We start from the raw sequence: 25,552 nt of genomic DNA, 5'->3' as shown, positions 1-25,552 counted from the left end.
TCCTCAACATCCAGGGAAGAGCTAATCCCCCCCCCCCCGCCCCTCCTTCCTGGAAAGAAGTAGAAAATTCCCACCCTCTCCTGGAAGAAGCCACCAGCTAGCTGATTACTACTGCACAGGATCATACCATTACCATTACTACCGCATAGGATCATACCATTACCATTACTACCGCACAGGATCATACCATTACCATTACTACTGCACAGGATCATACCATTACCATTACTACCGCACAGGATCACAGGATCATACCATTACCATTACTACTGCACAGGATCATACCATTACCATTACTACCACACAGGATCATACCATTACCATTACTACCGCACAGGATCACAGGATCATACCATTACCATTACTACCGCACAGGATCATACCATTACCATTACTACCACACAGGATCATACCATTACCATTACTACCGCACAGGATCATACCATTACCATTACTACCGCACAGGATCACAGGATCATACCATTACCATTACTACTGCACAGGATCATACCATTACCATTACTACCGCACAGGATCACAGGATCATACCATTACCATTACTACTGCACAGGATCATACCATTACCATTACTACCGCATAGGATCATACCATTACCATTACTACTGCACAGGATCATACCATTACCATTACTACCGCATAGGATCATACCATTACCATTACCATTACTACTGCACAGGATCATACCATTACCATTACTACTGCATAGGATCATACCATTACCATTACTACCGCACAGAATCATACCATTACCATTACTACTGCACAGGATCATACCATTACCATTACTACCGCACAGGATCACAGGATCATACCATTACCATTACTACCACGTAGGATCATACCATTACCATTACTACCGCACAGGATCATACCATTACCATTACTACTGCACAGGATCACAGGATCATACCATTACCATTACTACTGCATAGGATCATACCATTACCATTACTACCACACAGGATCATACCATTACCATTACTACCGCACAGGATCACAGGATCATACCATTACCATTACTACCGCACAGGATCATACCATTACCATTACTACTGCATAGGATCATACCATTACCATTACTACCGCACAGGATCATACCATTACCATTACTACTGCATAGGATCATACCATTACCATTACTACCACACAGGATCATACCATTACCATTACTACTGCATAGGATCATACCATTACCATTACTACCGCATAGGATCGTACCATTACCATTACTACTGCATAGGATCATACCATTACCATTACTACCGCACAGGATCACAGGATCATACCATTACCATTACTACCGCACAGGATCATACCATTACCATTACTACTGCACAGGATCATACCATTACCATTACTACTGCATAGGATCATACCATTACCAGCTCTGCGTACATAACTCCCTGATTTGGGAAACAGGGCTTTAGTAAAAGCTAAGTTTGCTTTCTTGTTCTTCCCATATTCTCTCCTGGCTGTAGACACTCTAGTAGTACCGACCCTGGAGCCAGAAAGACCATTGCAATCCGTAACAATTGCTCGTCTTTACACAGTATGCTAAATGATGGAAGACAATGACTGCATTTTTCTTTCAGGTGCTGGATCTGTCATATCCCACGAACCATGGCTTCCTGTTTTATAGAATATTTCAGTATTTTTGTGCCTCTGGCAAAACACTTTTGAAAATACTGAAGCCCCTTGGAGCTGCAGCTGTAGCACTAGTACAGCTTAGCTGTGTCTTCTCACATTATACTAATAATACTATTATTTATTTATTTATTTATTTATTATTTACAAATGTTTCTATACCGTCGCTAAGTTAAATACCATTGCAACGGTTTGCACTAGCAGGTTGTGAAGGATGGCAGGCCCCGCACATAATCTGACATAGTGTTACAATGCTGTGTAGAACTGGTCGCTTATGGACTCTCTGTGCCGAGGACCTCATTTAACCCATTGGTTTCCTCTCCTACTGCTTCCAGGTAGCATTATTAGTTGCTGCTGAATTCTGGGAACAAGGTGATCTTGAGCGAACAGTCCTGCAGCAGAATCCCATTGTAAGTAAAGGCTTTGTTGTCAGAGATTCATTGTTTTATGTAGAAAATGGAAGTGTAAAGGCTACACAGCAGTTACTCTGCCTGATGTGTCGTGATACAGGCAGATTGTACTGGGGTAATATACTGTAGGTAAAATCAACTGGCATGTGGCATGCTGTGTTATCACATCTGTAAATACCGCCCGACCAAGGCTATCATCATTCTGGAGATGTACAGAACAGAATGGCTTATCAGCCATGAGCAGATTATTCCTGCAGAGGCTTTCTTACCATCTCTACATAAATTAAATAGTTTGACTGCGCAGAAGACCCCTTTCAAGAAGGGTTAAGAATTACTTTGTAAAAAGTAGTGTTAGGCTTGAACTTAAAAATTAAATGTGTAGCACTGCATCTTGAAATCCAACTCATTGATGCAGTGAAAGGAAAGCCTTTGCCGTGTTACGCACACGTTTCCCTCACGCACTTCTGTGCCCTGCGCTGAACGCCTTCTCCTCCATTTGTATCCGTGCACACGTCCAGAGTTCGCCCCGACATTGACTCATTTTTGGAGTGTTCTTGGGGCAGTCAGCAGGACCCCCACAGCAACAACGAAAGAAAAGGTCTTGACCTCAGTGTAAGAGGGGAAAGACGTTACCACTCCCAGAGGAAGGCGTTTTTTATCCATCTCCTAGATACCTCTGAGACATCGCTCGGGGTTAGTGCTCAATGTGTGGATTCTGACTCCCCCAACAGTGCATTTGTGAGATAGCAGCTTTCACACGAGGAAGTCCAGGATGTAGCTCCAGATCTCACTTCAACTCTCGTTTTTCTGTCCGGTTTGTATGTAATGGGAACTCTTGGATGGTAACTTTCAAACCATTGCGCCCAGGGATGCGGCTATTTTATAACATACGTGCATATATGTGGGCAGGTTGTAAAATACACTGACCGCATACTATTTTAAATGGATACACGCAGAGGCCGCTTCTACCGCATAAGCAGGGGGATTTTAATAGACACGCGTGCCAATGCCATTGCCAGTTTTCCCAGTTGGTTCCCAGTTCACCCGGGTAAGGAACAGGACTTCCAAATCTCCCTAGTTTAATAGCCTCCCTTCTCCCCTGTTAGCCCTGACCTTTAAAATCCCGCTGATCTACCTAGAATTTGTTTTACAATTTACCTAGCAGAAGTAAAGTTACGCGTCAGGCGACCCCGGCGTGACTTATGCGCATAACTATTTATGTGCTAATGTGAAATCCAGGAATGCCCATGCTTCGCTCAGACCACACCCATATCCTGCCCCATTTTTGTTACATTTTTGTACGCAAAGCAGGAGGCATGCGCGTATCCGGGCGGCTTTTGAAATCCACTCAGCATGCACCAGCCTGACGTATTCACACATCCCCTAATCGATGCACGCGTCGGGCTTTTAAAATTCACCCACTGGTGTTGCTGTGAAACAAGTTACGCAAAGAGTGACACAATTATGGAGTCTTTTCTCTAACCAGCGTAGTGCTGGACACCCTACTCAATTTTTTACCAGTAAAATTCAGCAAGTGATTATTATTTATTTGTTATGACATGGGGGATGAGCTGAGAGACATGATGGTGGTGACAGAGGGTGGGGAAAGATACAGATCCAGGAATTTTGTTTCTTGTTGTTGGATTCCTGAGCTGCCTTTATTCCACCTTTGCCTCTAAAGCAATGAAATTCTTGTCTTCTGTTATCCAGACCATGAGGACTGCCGACCATGTTATGATATCAGTAATCTGCAGCGCTGCCAAGAGGGCGATGTGACAAAAGGCTGTAGTTTGTTGTGGTCACCCAACGTGTATTGCTTTTTTAAGTTATGACTGAGCTTGGCTTGTCCTTTTCACGCAGACTGAGATCCAGCGTAACATGGAGGGGTTAACACCCTGCCATAACAAAACCAACAAACTAGAAGAATTAAGTTTCCTGTAAAATAAAAAAGTAATCTGTGGTTATGTCACAAATTGTTGTTAAGCGTAAGTGACAACAGCTTGCAGGAAATGGCATTTTCCATAAGCAAATTCCTCAGGAGATGTCCCCAGCCCTCGACTTTTGCAATGAGCTCGGAATTGTTGTAAAAATGCTCACCTGATCTGCAGGGAAACTTACTCGCCTATGTCCTGAATGTTCATCAGTTTGCTTGGACTGAGCAGAGCCGTTCCCATGGGTGGGGGCGGGGAGGAGTTTGTACTACTAACCTTCATAATTGAGTTTTCAAAAGTATGTGGGTAAAGTTTCCACAAAACTATCTGCACACAGACTAGCAGGTGTAATTGTAGATTTGGTGGATAATTGTCAAAGGGAAAGTGAAAAGCGATGTAATTTATATGCATATTTGATGTGGGCCTTCACAAAATGACTCCTCTAAATGTTCCAGAGAAAAATACCTCTCAAAATGTTTTCTGCAGCAAGCTAAACCCACAGTGCAAAGACTAATTGCCCAGCTATAAATAAATCCCTCTCAAATAAAGCAGTGCAGTGTTCCCCTCACCATTCTGCTGCTGTTCTCAAAAACTCGCGCATCAGCACAACATCCACTTTACTGGTCCTTGTATCACAACCTTCATGGACTTCATTCTGCTTGGAGATCCTGTGCTGGCAGTACCACGCATGGCTTGGCCAAGCTAACGGCAGCTTCTTTTCTTGTAGCCCATGATGGACAGGAATAAAGCCGACGAGCTCCCCAAACTTCAGTGTGGATTCATCGATTTCGTTTGCACATTCGTGTACAAGGTAAGCAGGCAGCAAGAATTGCCCAATGTAAACAGTGCAATTTTAAAAGGAACGCGCATGCGCCCTTAAACGCGCAGACTGGCGTGCGAACAGAGAGACGCTGCAATTTTAAATTGTGCTCGCGAGTAGGCGCTTATCATTTAAAGTACCCCTCAGTGTGTATTTCGGCGAGGGCTTTAGCAACTTTTACGTGCGTATGCTTGCAGAGTTTAAAACATGCTCACGTGAAAGAAAAAACAGGTTTCTCCAAGTAGCCTACCAGTTTTCCCAGTTCATATCGCGGCCTTCAAGATGCCTCTGGTTCTTCATCCTGCAAGCCCCCGAACCCTGACGCTGTGCTAAATGCCCTAAAACTGGAAATCTCCAGACTTGCCCCTCATCAGGACCAGAAATAAAGTTACGCAGATAACACGCCGGTGTGCGCCATGCTCAGCGTCTTTAAAATGCGGACTTAGGAGCGTAAGTCTTGGCCTCGCGCCGCCTTCTTCACGCGTGCACGGGTACATGTGCGCGTACTTCGTGGCTTCTTAAAACCCTGCGTTGCCCACGTAAGGCCCGCATACACGCGTCTATGGCTGTTTGTGCGCGAGCAACGTTTTTAAAATCGACCTGTAAGTGAGCAAACCTTACCCACTGCTTTTCCAGTAGCAGTTGTGGAAGAAACTGATGAATGCAAACCTAAGGACTTAAGTTCTGGTGCATTTTATACGCCGTTCTTTGAAAAATGTATTTATCTTAAGCAGTCTTTTAAAATGTGGGTTTTTTTTAGCTATTTGCAGTGTTTTAGAAGAACATTCAAACTATTCCTGTCTTTACCCAAGAAACTGTTGCGCTCTGTATTTTGTCAGACCCAGGGCGTAACTGGTGAGCGCCACATCACCAGGGTATGATTGTGGCTTGCGTGGTCATAGCCCGGTAAAGTCCTATCCCCGCATTTCTGTCTCCCAGCAGAGGAGCTGCCACGGGCCCCCATAGCACTGGCGCCTCGGTAGACGTTTGTAGGAATCCGTGTTGCTTGGACGTTGTTCTCCTTCTTGCAGGAGTTTTCGAGGTTCCATGAGGAGATCACCCCCATGTTTGATGGGATTCTCAACAACAGGAAGGAGTGGAAAGCGCTGGCCGACGAGCACGAGGAGAAGGTGAAAGCCCAGGAAGAAGAAAAGCAAAGGAAGAATGCACTGCTGGCATCCAAGCAGGGTCAGTAAGGGCCGGGGGGGAGTAAAACTTCGAGACAGCACAGGCAAGGGCCACCTGAAAATATAAAACATAAAATCCACACACAGAAAGACTCTTGGCGGAAGCAAATGATTTTCCGTGCAGCCAAGATAAAACGGAAGGGAAAATACAGCAATGCTTTTTAGAATTAATTCCTGAATGAATCAACTCGTAATGAATCAAGAGGTGAGAAACCTGAGAAAAGGGACTTTTTTTTTTTGGTTTGGTCCATCAGTCAGGACTTGGATGTAATGAAAAGCTTGCTGCACTCAAGAAAAATGTTAAATGGGGATGCTCCATTCATGGTAAAAACCAGGCCAAGTACTCCCAGGAAGTTAGAAGGAGCTTTACTACTGTAAATGTACAATAAAAGTCTAGGGAGCATTGCAAATGCCCAGGCTGCTGAGTTTCTCACTGTCACCTGGTGTCAGGTACGACGTCTCCGGTCAGAAGTGTTCTACAGTCCTGAGCTCATGCTCCATTCATGGTAAAAACCAGGCCAAGCACTCCCAGGAAGTTAGAAGGAGCTTTACTACTGTAAATGTACAATAAAAGTCTAGGGAGCATTGCAAGTGCCCAGGCTGCTGTGTTTCTCAGTCTCACCTGGTGTCAGGTACGACGTCTCCGGTCAGAAGTGTTCTACAATCCTGAGCTCAACATGCTCCATTCATGGTAAAAACCAGGCCAAGCACTCCCAGGAAGTTAGAAGGAGCTTTACTACTGTAAATGTACAATAAAAGTCTAGGGAGCATTGCAAGTGCCCAGGCTGCTGAGTTTCTCACTGTCACCTGGTGTCAGGTACGACGTCTCCGGTCAGAAGTGTTCTACAATCCTGAGCTCATGCTCCATTCATGGTAAAAACCAGGCCAAGCACTCCCAGGAAGTTAGAAGGAGCTTTACTACTGTAAATGTACAATAAAAGTCTAGGGAGCATTGCAAGTGCCCAGGCTGCTGTGTTTCTTACTGTCACCTGGTGTCAGGTACGACGTCTCCGGTCAGAAGTGTTCTACAATCCTGAGCTCATGCTCCATTCATGGTAAAAACCAGGCCAAGCACTCCCAGGAAGTTAGAAGGAGCTTTACTACTGTAAATGTACAATAAAAGTCTAGGGAGCATTGCAAGTGCCCAGGCTGCTGTGTTTCTTACTGTCACCTGGTGTCAGGTACGACGTCTCCGGTCAGAAATGTTCTACAATCCTGAGCTCAGCATGACCCTGTGTTTCTACACTTTTATCCTGGGCCCACAGCACACTTCACATGCTGCTAATAGGTCTAATTTTCAAAACAATAAAAAGAGTTTGAAAGAACAAGAGAACTGAGCTATACCTTCCCATTAGTGAATGGCATCACAAGGTGCAGGCAGTCGTGGCTTGGGCTGTGCTATGGACATGAATACAGACAGGGAAAAGTTGTTATCTGTTACTTCCCTCATGCCTGTTAGGGCTGCTTTTACAGTGAATGGGAATCTTAGTAAATCTGGCATTAGCCTGTGTGTTCAACGTGACACTGAGAGGATGCAGAAACACTTCCCAATGAAACTTAGCTTTGCCGCTCGGTGTTTCCTGTGCTTTTGGTATCAGCAGCTTCTGAAAGAATTTTAGCCTGAAATCTATCATTAAATGTCCCTGTGCAGATGTCAAAAACTTAGCTTCAGGACAACCTTATTTGGAGAGAATTTTACTCCAGAAAGCACGTGCAAGGGCCAGTTTGCTGTCGGCTCTGTGGTACCAGGGGGAGAGTCCTGGGCCTGCCTTCTGCTCCCCATGCTGGCCAGGGCTGGGGAAGGTGTGGTCATGAGAGCCCCAATCACGGTGCAATGATGACGCCTTGTGCCTGGATTTAGGGTCTATGATTGCAGGATTTCAGAAGGAGCCCTGTTGCCTGGCCCCCAGTCCAGCACCATCACTGCAGTAAGCTGGGAGGGAATATAAAGCAGGGGAGAAAGGCCCTTGGTAGCTGATCCCAGTCCTTCAGCTCAAAGACCGATAGCGCAGGAGAAACTTGCTGGGTCAAAAAAAAAAAAGTCTGAAAATGCATCTTCAAAGAAGGGGAAGCGAATAACAAGACTTGCAAACTGGGCACAGGAGATCTTCAGACGTCTAGAAAACAATATTCCAGGTGAACCCCCTGCTCATGGCCAGCCAAGTGCAGAAAATACAGAGAAGAAGTGAGGTGAGAGAAAGCTCTTATCTAACCAGCTTTTCCTTTTCATTGCTTGCAGGCACCGGCAAAGAGCACGCAAGGAATGGCCCGGCTGGGGGAGAAGCTTCTCAGTCCAAGAGCTGCTCTATCCTGTAAAAAATAATTCAGATATTTCCTTCCACCTCTTCTCCAGGGCGACTAGAAAAATACTTCCCAAGTGCGTCATAAATCCCCAGCCCCCTCGTTCCTGCGCCGAAACTCCCGGACCTTCTGCGCACGCACAGCTATTTTCACAGCGATCCCGTCCAGGTCCCACCCATGGCGTCATCTAAGGCAACACCCGCTCCTGTTCTATTTGCCGGGACCTCCTACTTAGCAAACTAAACTACCAGGGTGGATAAACAGCAAAGAGCAGGCAGGGAAAAGGCAGTCCAGCCCTTCTCAGCCAGTACAGCAGTGAAAAATAAGCAGGCATGAAGGGGTCGGACCGCCCCAGACCCCCTCTCCCCAGGTACTTGGAGTTGGCAGGAGCTCTTGGCGGACATCACAGAATAAAACAAGCAACAATAAAGTAGAAGAGAACCATTTGCTAGCAGAGAAAAATTCTGTTTACCCGTATCAGTACCCCCCACCCCTTCTATCCAGACCCCCTCCCAGGCTTCTGTGGCTGGGTCTTTACCACCCTCTCTGCAGTGCTGCGTGCTAAGGAGGCGCAGTCTTTAGGTTGATTTTCTCGCAGTGCAGGTGAAACTTAGCCGGGATAAAAGCCCGCGCTGCTGTTGCTCACATTCTTTCCCCCGATTCTGACCTGGCAAAGCATAAACAATTCCCAGTACCCGGGCACTTCAGTGCCTGCTCCTCCAGCCCCGATGGTAGGAGGCGAGTGGCACGCTTCCTGGCTTTTCAGCTGCTCTTGGCCCACGCTTGCTTTTCAGTCAAGTACAAAATGCAATAAGACTGGGCAGAAGCTAAGGATCTGTATTTTATAGTTTGAGGGCACAGCAAAGTGCTGCTACTCACACTGTTCCAGCTGCCCACAGTAAAGTAATGCAAACTACTGGAAAACAGTGCTGTAACTTGAGCAAGCAAAACCCAAATGCTAGGAAAGCTTTGTAACTGAAAAACAAACTTGAAAGCGGTTGATTGTAATCTTTACAAAAACATACTCTAGCGCTACAGTCCCAGAAGTGTCACTGTCAATCATTTTAATGAGCGCCACCTGGTGGTCCCAGTGGGTAAGAGCTACATGACCTGCACTCGGGGGTTCTCTGAGCTGTGACCCGAGTGTGAGGTGGTGCGGCCTCCTCTAGCCAGTTTCCAGCCACACACCCTGCAACTCAGCCCCTCACTGAGCACGCAGCCAGCAGATGGCACAGTGCCTCTCACCACTACAGAAGACTGTTGAGTGACCTTTCTAATTCAATCTCTACAACCAGGAAGAGTAAAATAAGGCAAACATCTGATCCCGACAGCTTAAATCAAAACAAAAGCAGAAGCTAGATGGATTTTCTAATAGATTCAGTGAAATCCAGAAGAAAGATTTCTAGGTCAGATTTGATGCATACTATATGGACAATCCAAAAAATAATGGTTTCCTGTCTTCTCCACACTAAAATACTGGTCCAGGAGGTCAAGTAATAGACATGTGTGGTCCAGTGGAAATGACAGCCTTTCCTTAGTGGCTGCTGGGCTATTAACCAGGCTCCACAGCACAACTCCTCCCTGCTCTACACTCATCTTCCCCGATTTCCCATCTGCTCTCTGATCCCAGCACTGAATGTGCTGCACGGATAAAATATGTAAATATCCCCCACTAGCAAGCAGTTCCAGAAGGTACAATTAGTGTCTGGATGAGGAGTTAGATGAACACAGAAATATTTAACAGATCATTTTAAACAAAATTAAATTGCAGTCATTTTCATGTGGGTCAGAGTGACCCCAGCGCCATTTTGAATTTGGAGCAAGAGCCTGCAGCTCTCTCCTGTTAGTGAAAACTTCTCTAGAACAGTGATCTGCCTTTGTTCTGCAAGGGCAGGGCCCAGAGGCACATCTTGTACTTTGCAGAGGGGAGTTGGTCTACCAATGGATATAAGTTGAACTGAAAGGTTCTTTTTAATTATATCTGGCAACATTTAAATGAGAAAGAAGTGTTTTGTAACTTATATGCAAAACCCTTGGGTTCCTGTGGCAGACGTCTCAAGATTTTGTGGCAAGAATTAGCAAATTCTGTGGCAATTTTGCATAAAGATTCACACCTCTGACTATGCACAAAAAAAAAAAGTCACATTTCTATTGATCACCATTTGTATTGTTTTTAAACTTTTTACAAATATAAAATTTACCAAGTACAAAAATCAACAATGTATTGAGACAAGTTAAAAACTTTTAACTGTGAAATGTCACTTTTGTTTTGCATTAAAATAGTGCACCCACTCTTTTTATATTTCTTGAGAAAGTCCTTGTCTTTCTAAGTATATGAGCTGCTGTATTCAAAAAATGCCCTCAACTTCAGCAGTTTATCATGCTGTTAATTACACATCTTTTCCTGAAAATTTACATTCATGTGGTCAAACTTGATAACATATGCCCGAATTCTCAAACTGTATTAGAAGTAATAGCCAGTCTTGCAGAAGACACTTACAAGCCGATACAGTTAACCCGCGATTGGACACGCGTTTTCGACGCGCTAGCTTTACCCCCTTATTCAGTAAGGGGTAATAGCGTGTCGAAAATGTGCGTCCAACCACCCGAAACTAATAGCGCCCGCAACATGCAAATGCAGGTTGATGGTCCTAGTAGTCATTCCCGCGCGATTCAGAAAGGAAAATGTGCAGCCAAGCCGCACATTTTGCTTTCAGAAATTAGCGCCTACCCAAAGGTAAGCGTTAATTTTTCCGGGCACCGGGAAAGTGCACAGAAAAGCAGTAAAAATTGCTTTTCTGTGCACCCTCCGACTTAATATCATGGCAATGTTAAGCTATACAGTACAGCCGGAGCGCACTGTACTGTATCGGCCTGCTGGTGTCTGACAAGATTTAGTTTATGGTAAAACTCCTTTATTAAGAAGAGGATTATAGACACAGTATAAACTAGATATAAGATTTATAGACCTTATGGATATGAGTGTGCTTTTAGCTTTTAGGGCACTCACATTATTATCTATTTTGGTATTAGTCATGTTTGCGTCTGACACAATAGTTATATAACTGCTTTTATTTACATGACACTGCTGATACTGATGCAGATATTATTATGATTATGGGGGTCCAGCAGAATATGTTGGGGTTCTAGGAAAGTGCAAGGCCAGTGGTCTTACATGTGAGAGAGAAAGATGTACAAAATGTTGAAACAGGGAATACGGACAAAACATAAGAAAATCCATCATTTCAGAGTTGTCCTGAAACACACAGTAGTTTTTTTCTTATCAGTTAAGTTTGGCAATACTTCAAGGAGAGCTAGTAGACAAAGAAAATAGATTAGCGTATCTGCCACCCAAAGACATAAGACTCTAACGTTTGGTGGGATGAGCGGACTCCTGCCAAAAGCTGAACTGAGAGAGGTTAGCATGATCACCTCCACAAAGAGCTGGAGTTCCTGACTGAGGAGTTGGGGAAGATGCTCTTTTCAGGAAAGTGGCAGCTTTTAGTAGGCCTCTGTATATAATTATCCCTGTTAGCTGGTTGAACGATTATATATTAGTACAATGAGCAAGGTAAATAAACTGTTTTATTTGTTACTGTCACAGATGTTCTTATAAGCATCTGTTTGTGTATATGTTATACAGAGAAATATAGCTTTTCATATTTTCATGTAAGCCATAGTCAGGTGTCATTATTTTCTTAGTGTGTTTTTGTGATCCAGACTGTAAGGCAAAACCCGTCATTCTTCCACCCACCACACCAACCTCTCCCTATCTTCACCTTTTATTACCACCTCCACTCAGTACCAGTAAAAATGTGCATACATATACCTACATAATGGGTGGGCCATTTTATAAAACGCCACTTCGCATAAAGCATTGCAATATATGCAGAAGTCCTTTGAATATTACCCCTTGGAAATCATTACTTAATACTACATGGATACTGTACTGCTGTAGTTGACCCATAAAAGGATATCAAACTATCCAAAATCACTAGAGACAAATCCTCTAAACTGGGCTTTAACTTTGTGATGAAAGAACTGGATTACCTGAATATTTAGAGGGTCTTGAGTCTGCAAGTGACCGCTTATATAATTTGAGGGTAATTTTCAAAGGAACTAATACAGGTAAAGTAATGCTTCACATTTAAAAATAACCCTTTAGAAAATAGCATGACTGATATGCACATAAAATTACGCACACACTCTATGTGTTTGGGCGTTTTCCACATATGGCAAGAGGCATTACAAGGCTGCAGGCTGGATGGGGTTGGAACTTAGGTGCATACTTTTTGATTTTAAACAGTATGTCCATAAATTCTTTCCGCAAAATATGGACACTAAACAACTAGTATAATCCGTACCCCTAGCCTCCCGCAACTGCGTGGCCTTGGGAGAAACCGCATGGCTTGTTGCTGCATAATTTACAATCTGCCACAGAATCAACATTCCCGATAGCTTTTACAGCCTTACTGCAGGGTGTCTGCCTGCCTTCAGGCTCAGCTCCTGCTCCAGCTCCTTTCCTGAAAGCAGCCCGCAGAGAACCCTCTTCTTGTTCACCCAATCCCACTTCCTCTTATTCAGAAGTGCAGTGAAGGGGGGGGGGGGGGCCGGGGAGAGGGGAGGGGAGGAGATGAAGGTGAAGGGGACAGATAAAGCAGTCAGAATGTTTGATCGCTCAATGATTTCTTAAATCTTTATTAAACCAAAGATGATTTTTCTGTTATTTCTGGATGGAGTGATATATAAGAATTTCATCTTTATATAAAAAAAAGTTCTTGCACCTTGCAGAAGGTTTTTTTGTTATTTTACTTTTTTTTAAAATAATTTTTGCTTTATTTCAAATTTTATAGAAGACTAGAAATAAATAAAAACATAGCAGTACATATTACAGGAGTTATAAACCTGCCTTGAGCATTTTTGTAATGAAAAAGACAGTGAAATGAAAGCTGTTACAGCGCAGCATATATAAATTCCTGAAGGGAAACAACATCATTCTCATGAGTAAGATAAAGAGAAATAAGATGAGAGACACTTCAACTACTTAATCAACTTTTCTTCTTTCTTGCCCCTGGCACTTCGTCAATCGACTACTGGAGGGAAGAGATAGGCAAAGATTTAGCTCGACTGCCTTAATATACATAATTATTATATATATATATATATATATATATATATATATATATATATATATATATATAGTTTTAGTTTACTTAGCTATTGCATACAAGAGAACATTTGAGGTTTTAGGAATTAAATTACACAGAGTAGCACCACTTTCAGGCATTATGTTTCAGGCCAGCCTAGAATCAGCTCCCTTCTGATCCAAAGGCCCACCATGCCCAAGAAACAAAAGCTGCAGTTTAATTATTTTATTTTTTGGTACAAAGCAATTAAACCTGCCAAAAACTGAGTATACTTTCCTTTCAAAAGTTTGGCTCTGGCAAGTAAGTCATTATGGTCTCAGGCGTACCCATTGTTATTTTATGTAGCTTAGACTTTCTGTAAGATCTTTGCTCAGAATAGGCCATAAGACTGGGTCAGACCAAAGATCCATCAAAGCCCAGCATCCTGTTTCCAACAGTGGCCAATCCAGATCACAGGTACCTGGCAGGATCCCAGAGGGTAGCTAGAGTCCAAGCTGCTTATGGATGATAATGGTTTATGGACTTTTCCAGAAAACCACTGGAGCACCACTTGCACTCAAAATATATCCAACATCCATGACAAGCGCAAGAATAAGTTCAATTTCTGGTCAGGATTTTTACTGTAACAATTGTATTTTTATTCAGGCAACTCCTCAATTTAAACACAGAATCATGCAAAATTCTGAATCTGAGAGTAGATGCAAGCCAGGTTAAAGATTCATTGGCTAACAGTTTGTAAATCATGCTCAGAATGTTATATTTTGATCTCCATGTAACTGGCAGCCAGTGCAATTGCATAAGAGCAGGAGGGCATCAGTAGGATGCAAACGTAGACTCACTGGCTACCAGTTACATGGAGATCAAAATATAACATTCTGAGCATGATTTACAAACTGTTAGCCAATGATTCTTTAACCTGGCTTGCATCTACTCTCAGATTATATAAACCAGCAAGCTAGCTGCGGTCCATGGACAAAACTTGCTGGAGATACCAAGCTGGAAATCACGAGAAATAGAGCATTTCCTGTGGCGGGTCCACGACCATGGAACTCTCTGGCTGAAACTATATGCACAGCGCAGTCTTTAAAAAGCTTCAAGAGAGCGCGTCAGTTGCACGTTTTTGAGCAGGCATTTAGTAATGAGGTTTTCCTCCCTCTTTTTTCTTTTTTGAATTTGTAATTTTATTTCGTTGTATGTCATTTTTATTATGTAAATACATATATTTTTTTAGTTTATTCCATTTTTTATGTAAATACACTGTAAGCTGCTGTGAACTGACTCATGGAATATGTGGGCTATAGGAATTTTACAAATAAATAAAACCAAAATACACATCAAAGATTGATTTAATTTCTGATTTATATTCTGCCTTTCATGACCGGTCAGTGGATTATATTTAGGTATCATTTGCTCTCTATTATACTATTCAATTCCCTTTGCTTTCAGCTCTTCTCGGACACGCTTCAGGTAGTCACAGTCAGGGTAGCCATACCCTGATGGCCCACCATTCATATTGGTTTTGTGGCTGATATCATTCCAGATGATGACGTTGTTGAATAAAGTAGTACAGGACTGCCCCACTGTGAAAATCAATTTATGATCAAAGGCGCTCTTAAGCAGCTGCTTCAGAGTTTCTTGTCCCTCCTTATTGTTAGGTAAATATGCCACTCGAGTTGTTGCACAATACAATGCCCCTGGGTTTGGATGATCTTCTGTTTGAATGCCAGATGGAAAAGAATACTGAATAGTTAAAGTACCACAATTGTAACCAGGGAGTCGAGTTGGTGTAGTGGTGACAGACATGGTTCCCTCTGGCTGACAGCCACGGGTTCAGAAACCGGACGCTGGCAAAATTGAGCGTCCGGTTTTCAACCCGCAAGCCGCGGGCCCATTTTAAATTTTTATTTTTTTATTTTTTTGGGGCCTCCGACTTAATATGTCGGAGGGTGCACAGAAAAGAAGTTTTTACTGCTTTTCTGTGCACTTTCCCGGTGCTGAGAGAAATTAACACCAGCCTTTGGGTAGGCGCTAATTTCTGAAAGTAAAATGTGTGGCTTGGTTGCACATTTTACTTAGTGAATCATGCGGGAATACCTAATAGGGCCATCAACCTGCATTTGCATGTTGCGGGCGCTATTAGGTTCGGGGGGGTTGGACGCGCGTTTTCGACACGCTATTACCTCTTACTGAATAAGGGATAAGCATCGAAAACACGCGTCCAATCGCGGGTTAAGAGTGCGCTCCGCAGGAACGCACTGTACTGTATGGGCCGGTCTGTGAATTATTTTTTTTCTCTCCCTCATGCCAGTCCCATGCATGATTTGGCTCCTGTCTGTTCCGGGTGTCCACCTCGCTCCCAATGATAAAAGCATTCTCTCACATCCCTCCAGCTTCATACCATGGGACCCTTTGTCCTTCAGCAGTTCATTGGATGTAAAATGTTTCCTCTGATACTTTATTCAAACCTGCTTGATTGATGTAGAGTATCCGAGGGGGGGGGACTTGGTGCGCAAATGACTCCACCAGCCGCTAACATCTGGAGCAGCGGTAGCCATGGGTTACGTTCAGTCCTCTCAGTGTCTCCAGCTAGACTCAGCTCGGTTAGAAAGAGAACCTCTATATCTTGTGGGACCTAGATTATGGAACACTTTACCAGTGGAGTTAAGAGTTCCATAGTGGAGTTCACTATGGAACTCTATTCCTCCCGATCTAAGACAAGAACCATGCCTTCCTACTTTCAGAAAAAGGCTTAAGACATGGCTATTTAAGCAAGCCTTCCCAGATCCATATTGAAAGACAGTAACATCTTATAAGACACTACACAATATTATGTAAATTATTAATGTAAATAATTCATCTTTACTACTCAACTATCTTATTCTAATTCTCTCCCCAGTTTTATGACCCAGTTGTAATGTAACTTTTATTTCTTTGCACTTGTTTATGTTCTGTTTTTGTGCACACCCTCTTGTTATTTGTAAACCGGCATGATGGGGTTCCTAATCTCGAATGCCGGTATAGAAAAATCTATAAATAAATAAATAAAATAAGATTGCAAGATGATTTTAAACTGTTTAAAAAAGCGATCAGAACCTGGCTATTTGAGCAGGCAGTTTCAAAGCAGGCATTGGTTAAAAATCTTTTGCTATTTTATTTGCCACAATTTTATAGACTATTATTTAGTTTGTACACTTTTAATTGGTTTATTAATTGTTCTTAAGACCACAATTTTACATAGTGCTTTGTTTTATTATTGACTAGTTTATTTAATTTATACATTTTAATTGATTTATTAATTGTTTTTAAGACCATAGAATCACATTATGCTTTTTATGCTTGCTTTACTATGTTTTAGGATAAAATTTTGATTTTGTTTGTTTTATTTTACTTGAATTTGTATATGTTTTAAATGTTTGTAAACCGTTGTGATGGCTAGTCTAAACAGCGGTATATAAAAGCCTAACAAATAAATAAAATAAATAAATACAATTCAGCTGCCACCACTTTCTCCTCCTGGGCTGATTCAGCCAGTGCCTGGAGATTTTCAGTGTGTGTTCGGAGAGCCAGCAATTTAACAAAACCTGGAGATCTCCCGGTGAAACCCCGACAGTTCCCAGATACATCTGGCTCCTTTGTGAAGCTTTTTAGTAGCTAAGCTGCTCACACAAACTGTGGAAGTGATTGTGTTTGGCACAAGTATGCCGCTTGTGTGTGCGTATTTGTGTGAGGTGTTCATTCTGAGAGGCCGGAGTACCAGGGTGCACTTAAACTCGCAGACACATGCACAAAAAAAATGCTCAGGCTAGGTGTACGATGCATGCTAGCAGCATTTTAATGTGCACACTTTTGTAATGTTACAGGCAAAAAACATGCTAATGAAGTGTAAAATGATAAGCCCTCCGACCTTCAGCTGTAGAGTTTTTGATAGTGGCTGTAATATTTTAACATCGTTACCTGACAATAATTAGCTGGATGGCAAAAGCAGCTACCTCACCTCTCATTCAGCGGAGGCCTTTCTAAAACGCCAGACCATGTCCCTCCTTCCCGGGCTCCTAAGGGAACGCGAGGGAATGTCCCACATAGCTAAACAAGGAGCCTTTCTCGGGATGAGGTCAGGTGAAAAGAGTACTGAGATGACCAAAGAGCAGGCTTCGGGATATTGGGTGTTAAACCGGAGGTCAGATATCCTGGACAGGAAGATGACCTATACAGCCAATGAAACCTGCACAGAAGGGCTGTCCCTTGATGTTGAATTTTGAACTAATTGAAGACAATACAAATATTTTTATTTTTTGGGAATCCTTGCAAACGGCTGCTACAGTGGTTCTGACGTGTGAATGCAAGCACTTGGACTACTGTCCTCAGCCGGTCAAAGCCCAGGAGAGCACTGGCCTGGTTTATAAGAGTAGCAATATGAAAGGTAGCTCTGTCTGCACAAAATGTTTTTGTGTAGTTACCTGGTCATAAGCCATGCTGAGGGTGGGCTAACACATTTAACTGGATAGCGCCATAGTAAGTGCTGTCCAGGTAAATTTGCGCAGACTCATCAGATACACACAAATAGCAGGTTTGAAGTTTATCCAGGTGAAGTTACCTGGATATTCAGCAGAAAACTCACCTGGATAAGTTCCACTAAATATCCAGGAAAAGTTATCACACTTACCCCTTCAGCAGCTTTCTGAATGCGGATCTCTTTGTCTCTGAAAGCCAAATATTCAAAAATCCTAGCCACCCAGACTTTTGAATTTAATAAATTTCCTCAGCTCAGCACCTAAATTTAGGTCCATAAAAAGGAGACAGGGACAGAGTGGGGAACCAAACTTTGCAACTCAGCACTGATTTCCAGGGCACCTAAGTCAGATGTCTGAAGTTAGGTCATCCCTATACTTGGCCTAAGTTAGGCACTTAAATTCAAAGACATTTTGTAGGCACCTAACTTATGCTCAGCATCTTTGAAAATAAGGCTTTGTGCATCATGTGTTTGTGTACATGCAAGCAATGTATATACTGACTGTGTCACACCTGTATGTATTACATCTCGTGTACAGCATGCACACTGGCCGGGTGCCCACTGCTTGCTTTTAAAGTTTGGCTTTTGCATGCAGCAGACACACAAGGCTTTCTGCAGCGACTTCAGGAGCCAGCCGTGCCTCTTTGCCGTCCTCTGAGCAGCTGTTACACGGCACAGCATAGAAGGAAGCCAAAATATCAATTTTAAGGTTAAAAGGAAAAAAAACGTGAGTGCAGCGCATGGAAACTTGGTTCACTGAGGAGTGACTGAGGACAAGAACAACTTAAAGCTTTGGAGTACTTGCTTGATCCTGAAATATATTTAGAAGGAATGTTTGTTAAAATATTTTCTAGACACAACTTCCTCGATACAGCGTTTCTTTGCATAATAAAAGAGATTTATCTATGACCTTCATATATATATATATGCCTGAGGTTCCTCCGCTCTCCTCCTCCTGTCGCTGATCGGTATGGGGTGGGGGGGAGGAAGAGAGAGAAACCGGTGGAGGGCAGGACAGAGTGAGGGGGAGGAGAGGAGGCCCCCTCCCACGCAAAACAAATGCATTCTGCTATCCCTCGTAGCATATGAAAGAGGACCTGTGTTTGCAAAGTTCAAATAAACAACAAAATGACAAGTGAGGCACTTTTAAGTTATAGCATTTGTATGTCGTAGTTTTATTTATAAGCAGATCACTTCTACTATTTACAAGACATGAGTGTAGAAACTCTACAGTCTTTTGTGATGTAAACAAGAATCTTCCGAGCTGGAGAGGAAAGTCTGGAAATCAAAGGAATCAGCCCAGAAAATATTTACACAATTCAAAATAGACACTTTGTACTCGCTGGAGGAGAGTAGTAATAATAATAATAATAATAATAATTCATTGATCAATTTTGGTTAAATTATCTATGAAACTATAGGATCTGACCATGTAAAAATACAAGAAGACATTCTTTTTTTTTTTTATAAGATAGACAGTTAAATCCCACTAGAAATAAAAAGAGAAAGAATAAGGACATTCCCAGGAATTTAGTACATAAATAAAGCCATAAGGGAACAGAAAAGGGAAATATCAAAAACCTCTACCAACCTGAAAACAAAAAAATAATCCTCATATTTTCATTTTCCATTATTTAGTCAATTATTAGCAGTGTCCTTTAAAAAAGTAAAAGTGAACGTATTATAAATAGGAAAGCAGTTATCCCCCAACCCCTCCCCTTTCCCCCAAATCAGTTTTTACCTTTGAGAAGAAATTGCATTGCCAGCCCCATTGCTCTCAGTGCTCCTTACAGCCCAGGCGTCCCCCGGGGCTCAGTGCTCCTCTCTAGCTGAGGAAGGAGCTTGCAGAAAAGCTTAGAGTCACGGATCAGGTCCCTCCCACAGCACTGGGAGTAGTGAGCAAGGCCCTCTGTGCAGAATAAACTAAGCTCTGGTGAGGAGAGGGTCCGTTCCCCTCCCACTGAGCGGCAGAACCACAGGTTTGCATACTCAGCAGCAGAGGGGATGAGGGACGAGTCACAGATGCCACAGAAGTAACCTGCCCACCAGTTTTCAGACACAGCCACAAAGCCGGCAGGCCAGATGTCTGATATTTCTGATCACTCTCTCAAATGCTGGCGTCTTCCATCTCTGATGTGCAAAGCCCCCCCTTCCGGATTCATGTTCTCTCTGGAGAAGTCACTTCCCATCTGATGGGAACCGTGAACGGACAATACAGCTGCGGACTCAGCTTCCCAGCACCATCTCTGCCTCTGCATAGATTTCTCCAGCACAGTCCGTATTTACATCTGATTGACCAGGAAATCTTTCACCTCTCCAGCCTACCATGAGCATCCCTCCTCACACCTCCTAGAAGCAGGCTATAATCTTTGGAGCAGAGTACAGGCCTGACAGTATTGCTATAAAAAAGTAAAATGGCTTAATCTAATGTTATATAAATCACACCAAACCTGTGAGTGCTACAAGCACCAGCACTAGAAAGTGACTGTGCTTTGCAATTTTACGATCCATTTCTTGACTGGCTGATGGCTGCTAGCTCTAGCCTGAAGCATTCCTCACAAGCATCAGCCTCTTTTGGTTTACATTCAGAGGTGTAACGCACACCCCACTGAGTACATGGCTGTAGGGAGCACACGGCTGTGCGTGTCTGCGTGTCCTGGGCACAGGTGTGCACGGCTGCATAAGTGCGGAATACATTTTCTGGCAGAAACAATATTCTATAAAGGCCTCAGGCAAAACAAATCTCACTTATTGCATCTCTTTATATCCTGTGAGCCCAGCCACGGCTTCCTCTCAGAGCTCTTCTCGCAAGCTGAGAATCCCTCGCAGCTCCTCTGCTGCCCGGGGAGGGAGGGAAGCGGCGCCGAGGTCACAGAGCGGAGGGAGGAAAGAATCAGCCCACCCTGGCTGCAGTGCGAGTCACTCAAAAGACATCGTCCTTGCTTATATAGCACATTTCTAACATTTGACGTGTTTTACTTTTTGTAATCTAAGTAAACTGCTGCATGTACCGACACTTTCACTGCTCGTTTCTCTGGAATATCAGCACGGCACGGCGCAGTACCCTGCCCACCCTAACGGGGGCAGGATAAGCACTCTACAGTAAGCGCATAGCAATCACATGTAAACATTATCGCTGGCAGGAGACAGTAGGGCAGAAGAAGACAGAGCTACCGTGAGGTGTTTGCCAAAGACAGAGCCTCAATCCCAGCCTGGGTCATGGCTGCTGGTGCATACCCTGGGGCATTACAAAACGACTGAGGGAGTCCCCCCTGCAGCGCTGGCACAGCCACAGGAAAAATGGCTTTTCCAAAAGATTCGGAAATTGAGAAGGGGAATGTACGGAGTTGTAATCAAGAGTAAGGCTTGCGGGTTTAGGGCGAGTGATGGCTTTTGTTGAGAAGCAGCAGCTGATTTGTAACTTGCGGGGAAGGACAGAGTAATTCACTTCTGCTCTCAGGTAGGAAGGGAACGGAAACTGCGCCTCTGACCATGGGGAGGGGGGGGGGAGGAATTGCTGCGAGCTGCCCCCACTTAGGACAATGCCAAATTCTCGTGTTTTTTCTTAGCCTTTACACGGGAAGCACTACTGCAGGATGCCCCGATTCAAGATGTCCCTTCAAGAAGAATGTGGACAAAGTCTCCAAAAAATGAATGCACGGAAGGCAGAAGTGAACACCGCAGTGCAAAACACTAATTCCCCCCCCCCCCCCCCCCCCGAGGAGGAGCAGAAGAGGCAGCTGGAGACGCTCCCGAAGAAGAAGAGACGGCCTCTGAGCTCTGCTGCTTGCCCTCTGCTCCGGAGACCCGTACGCATGAAGCTGGGCGCCAGGCACAGAGACGGAGGGAGGAGAAGCAGAGACCCTGCCGCGGTCCCAGCCTTCCACCTTCTGTCTGGTCTCTGACAAACACCTCATCACACTGCATAGATCAAATTAAGGACACGCACAATAAATCTGAAATACAGTACCTGTGAACCATAAATACACTTTAAGGATATACTTTTGTTCTTCTATTAAAAATTAGTTTATAATTCCAATTCTATTCACAACTGACGTTTTCGTCTTCACACACTACAGACACGAATGTTAACGGTGAACACAGCTGCAGTTCCACTACTGGCAGAGAGGGGGAAGGGGGGTGACAAAATGTCTACAGACACCCAGAACACTACCAGTGGGAAGCAGGGATACTACAGTGTGGCATTTGGACATCAACACCATGGAAACTCACAAACAGAAGCAGCTTTGTTCAATGTAAACAGCAATTTTAAAGGGTAAAAGTCTTTGTTTTTTTCTGGTTTTTCTATACTTATATATTTCTTTCAAAACGTAAACATATTGGAAGTGCCTTGACTGAGGTATTGAGGTATTCCTCTAAGGTTAAGGCTGTTATCGATGCAGGCTCCTCTGTGCCTCCTTCAGCAAGCTGTCAAAATCCATACATTCGTACTTGCTCTTCGGGGAAGGTGTGGACAACTCTCCTGCGTTGGAATCTGTTGTCAACAGTGAGAGAGTGTGAGCATGGGCAGCCGCTGACCACCTAGTCAGTACTAAAACAACCAACAGTGGCGCCATCCCCTGGCTCTGAGGCCATCACCAATACCTACCCTCACACGTAAAGCTAAGGCTGCACTATGAGACTGTAACTTACTCTCTGGGAAGGCTGCATGGACACTGGGATCTTGGCTATCTTCTACTTCTCCAGTGGTTTCTGCAGATGGCTTCCTTGGTTTGCAAAATCTTTTGACAATGCAAATTTCAACGTTTTGGTTAGGGTTTTTTGTGTTTTTTTTCTTGTCGGATGTTGCATGACTTGACGCAGATAAGAGCTGCACTACAAAGTAAAGGCATGCATCCTGCTCTTATCATTTAACTTCTATAACCCTTGCCCGATATCCTTAAAAAAAACCCCTCAAAACATGGCTATTTAGATCAGCGTTTCCAGAATGATGACACCAGCTCATACCATCACGTTAGCCAAACCAATGCATCTTAGCTTGCCTTATTGTATCCAACAAGTATTGTATTTTGTAATGAAGTTTTATCTATGTATTTATTAACCTTCTTGAGCAATGTCACATAGCTCATCAGTCTAGCTCTAAGTTCTTAGTATCTCATTTATTAACGTGTTCATCCTTGGTTTCAATCATTGTCTCCCATCTGTTCAATGTTATTTATTCAAAGTTTATTCATTGTTTAGTGTTCTATGTAACGCTCACATGCGAGGCTTTTTTGTTCACTGTAAGCCGGTTTGATTTGTATTCTGTACAAGAATATCGGAATATAAAAGTTAAAAATAAATAATAAATATAGAATCTGCTCTCTGCATGTGGAAGTCCAGATGTTAACAGAGCTTCGCTGGATGCCTCTAAAGTCTGCCACTAGCCTGACTGCCATAGCTGGAAATGGCACTGGTACCAATGGATATTCTGTTCAAGGGACCTCTTAGTGGTTTATGTCGCACCTTGCCTGTGCCAGAGATGGATGTTGAATAACTTTTATTTTTCTAGGGGTCTAGCAGGACTTTCAGTTAGAAAACAGAAGGATTCTCACGTGTTCCCTGTGCGCAGTCTGAGACAAAGCTCTGATTTCATCGCTCTGTTTCAGGCAAAGCTGCTGCTAATGAACTCACTCGGGCAAGATCAGCATGAGATAAATGTTAATCCTGGGTTTCTAACACTTCCCCGATTTAGGACAAAAAGCACCAGAACACTAGAAATCTGGAATGGACTGGCCATTCGCTAGTTGCACAGAATTTTGGTTGGCAGCACAGATAAAGGAATCTTTTTTTATGTATTTATATTCTGCTTTTTGATACTTCACAGTGGATTGCATTCAGGTACCTTAGGTATTTCCCTGTCCTTCTTGACAGTTCCTGTCCTCCAAATTAGCATGACTATTATATTGCATTTTATGTTCATTTTTATTGTGCATCGCATTGATTTTTTCGTAAGAAATGTGATCCATGAAACTGAATAAACTAAACTCTATTGCCGAGGTCCCAGCTTCTCCTGCACTGCAGCGATTGGTGTTGGCTTTCACCTGTGCCTGATATTCGCGTGGATCACATCTGGTGCGCAGCACTATGACATCATCTCCTGCACTGCTTGATGGGTTGTTGGAAACTAAGATGGTGATTTGCTTGGTGCTATTTTACTTTTATATTTTGCAAACAGGACATCAGAAAATGATCAAACTACTTGCAAGAGCTAAGGCCCCTTTGGGCATCCTTGAAAGCGTTTTGCCGTCACCCTGCTTCAGACTGGAGCTGGGGAACAGCTGTTGTCTTACCCAGGTCAGTGTAGCGAGTCCAGAAGAAATGCCTGTGGCCCCCATAGCTGAGCTGGAAGGAGGGCTCGTTCCTCTGCCTCAGGGAGGTCCCTTTCCTTAGTGACAGGGCAGCGTCTTCGGAGCAGCGGTAGGTGATGAAGCCGTACTTGTCCTCTCTGAGTAACGGGAAATGAAATGGAAAGGATAAATCATCTCCAGCTCTGGTACTACTCACGTTTCACTAGCAATGAAAAAAAAATCACATAACATTTTGAAACAGTCCAACCTGTTGCTTTTTTCTTCCTCATTTTACTGCGTCTAAGAACTGTACATTGATAACATGCTTTTAGCTATGTGCTTATTTTATATATTACACATACAGAAGCTCCCTCCAGCACAGGAAACAAATGCTACAATAAAATATAGAGGTACAAGACAATTCCTATCACACATAATATCCCAACAGACAAAAAGGAATTAAACCGAACAATTTTATTACACTTTAAAGAATAGTACAAAGTTGAACTGTAAATAATTCACAAAAATAAAATTCAAATATATTACAAAAATGTATATAAATGAATATCACCTTAATTTAGATCGTGCTAACATACAATCCGTGTGAATTATACATGTCACATGGACATCCATGCATACATCCCATTCATACACATCCCGCTAAAAATAAGCAACTATTAATGACAGAGAAGTAAAGAATAGCAGCCCTGCCAACTTTAAATCTAGTAAACCCTACCCATGAAAACCACAGTCCTATCGTCTGATTTATTTATTTCATCTGAGATGCATTATTCACAAATCCCATAAATAATCTTCCTACAACAGGCCCTTGTTCTTTTTCCTGCATGGCTTCTTCTCCCAAAAGAAGCCATACGGGCGGGTGATATTTATTTATTCATTTATATACGTTTTTTGTAATATATTTATACTCTTTTTTTGTGAACTATTTACAGTTCAACTTTGTACTACTCTTTAAAGTGTAATAAAATTGTTCAGTTTAATTCCTTTTTGTCTGTTGGAATATTATTTGTGTTAGGAATTGTCTTACACCCCTATATTTTATTTTACATATTTATTTACACAAAATCTGCGAAGCAGCAGAAACCCAGTTAGAGGCTCCTTAGAAGTGATTCCAAAAGAATCTAATTTTACAAATAAAATAAATAAATAAACCAGTGATCACTGCCATTGACATGAAAGAGCGTGGGGCGGTCAGAGGTCCTGAAGAAAAAACCCAGGAGGGACACCCGGGCCCACACAGTCCCTGACTCCGGAGAAGGCTCTTTTCCTT

General features: G+C 43.1%; 2 protein-coding genes across 4 annotated transcripts in view; one reads left to right on the top strand and one right to left on the bottom strand.

Annotated features, from left to right (window-relative positions):
* Positions 1 to 6,022, top strand: part of PDE6A (phosphodiesterase 6A) — a 29,378-nt gene extending 23,356 nt beyond the window's left edge. The window contains exons 19-21 of the mRNA XM_029583451.1: positions 2,001 to 2,075; positions 4,734 to 4,817; positions 5,858 to 6,022. Of these exons, the coding sequence (XP_029439311.1) occupies positions 2,001 to 2,075; positions 4,734 to 4,817; positions 5,858 to 6,022 (324 nt within the window). The remainder of the gene's footprint in view (positions 1 to 2,000; positions 2,076 to 4,733; positions 4,818 to 5,857) is intronic.
* PPARGC1B (PPARG coactivator 1 beta) overlaps positions 1 to 25,552 on the bottom strand; it is a 143,432-nt gene that overhangs the window by 19,894 nt on the left and 97,986 nt on the right. The window contains exons 11-13 of one of the 3 annotated variants that reach the window (XM_029583989.1): positions 24,265 to 24,419; positions 19,713 to 22,466; positions 11,073 to 13,407 (exon numbers count right to left, since the gene is read on the bottom strand). In XM_029583989.1, the coding sequence (XP_029439849.1) occupies positions 22,363 to 22,466; positions 24,265 to 24,419 (259 nt within the window). In that variant the 3' untranslated portion in view covers positions 11,073 to 13,407; positions 19,713 to 22,362. Of the gene's footprint in view, positions 1 to 11,072; positions 13,408 to 19,712; positions 22,467 to 24,264; positions 24,420 to 25,552 lie in introns of those variants that run through there. The other 2 variants (XM_029583988.1, XM_029583990.1) reach the window with 2 other exon arrangements.

This window comes from Rhinatrema bivittatum, chromosome 18 (assembly GCF_901001135.1).
Source record: "Rhinatrema bivittatum chromosome 18, aRhiBiv1.1, whole genome shotgun sequence".
In the NCBI taxonomy this organism is placed as follows: domain Eukaryota; kingdom Metazoa; phylum Chordata; class Amphibia; order Gymnophiona; family Rhinatrematidae; genus Rhinatrema; species Rhinatrema bivittatum.
The sequence above is the reverse complement of the archived record's forward strand: the minus strand, read 5'-3'. Positions and strand labels throughout refer to the sequence as shown.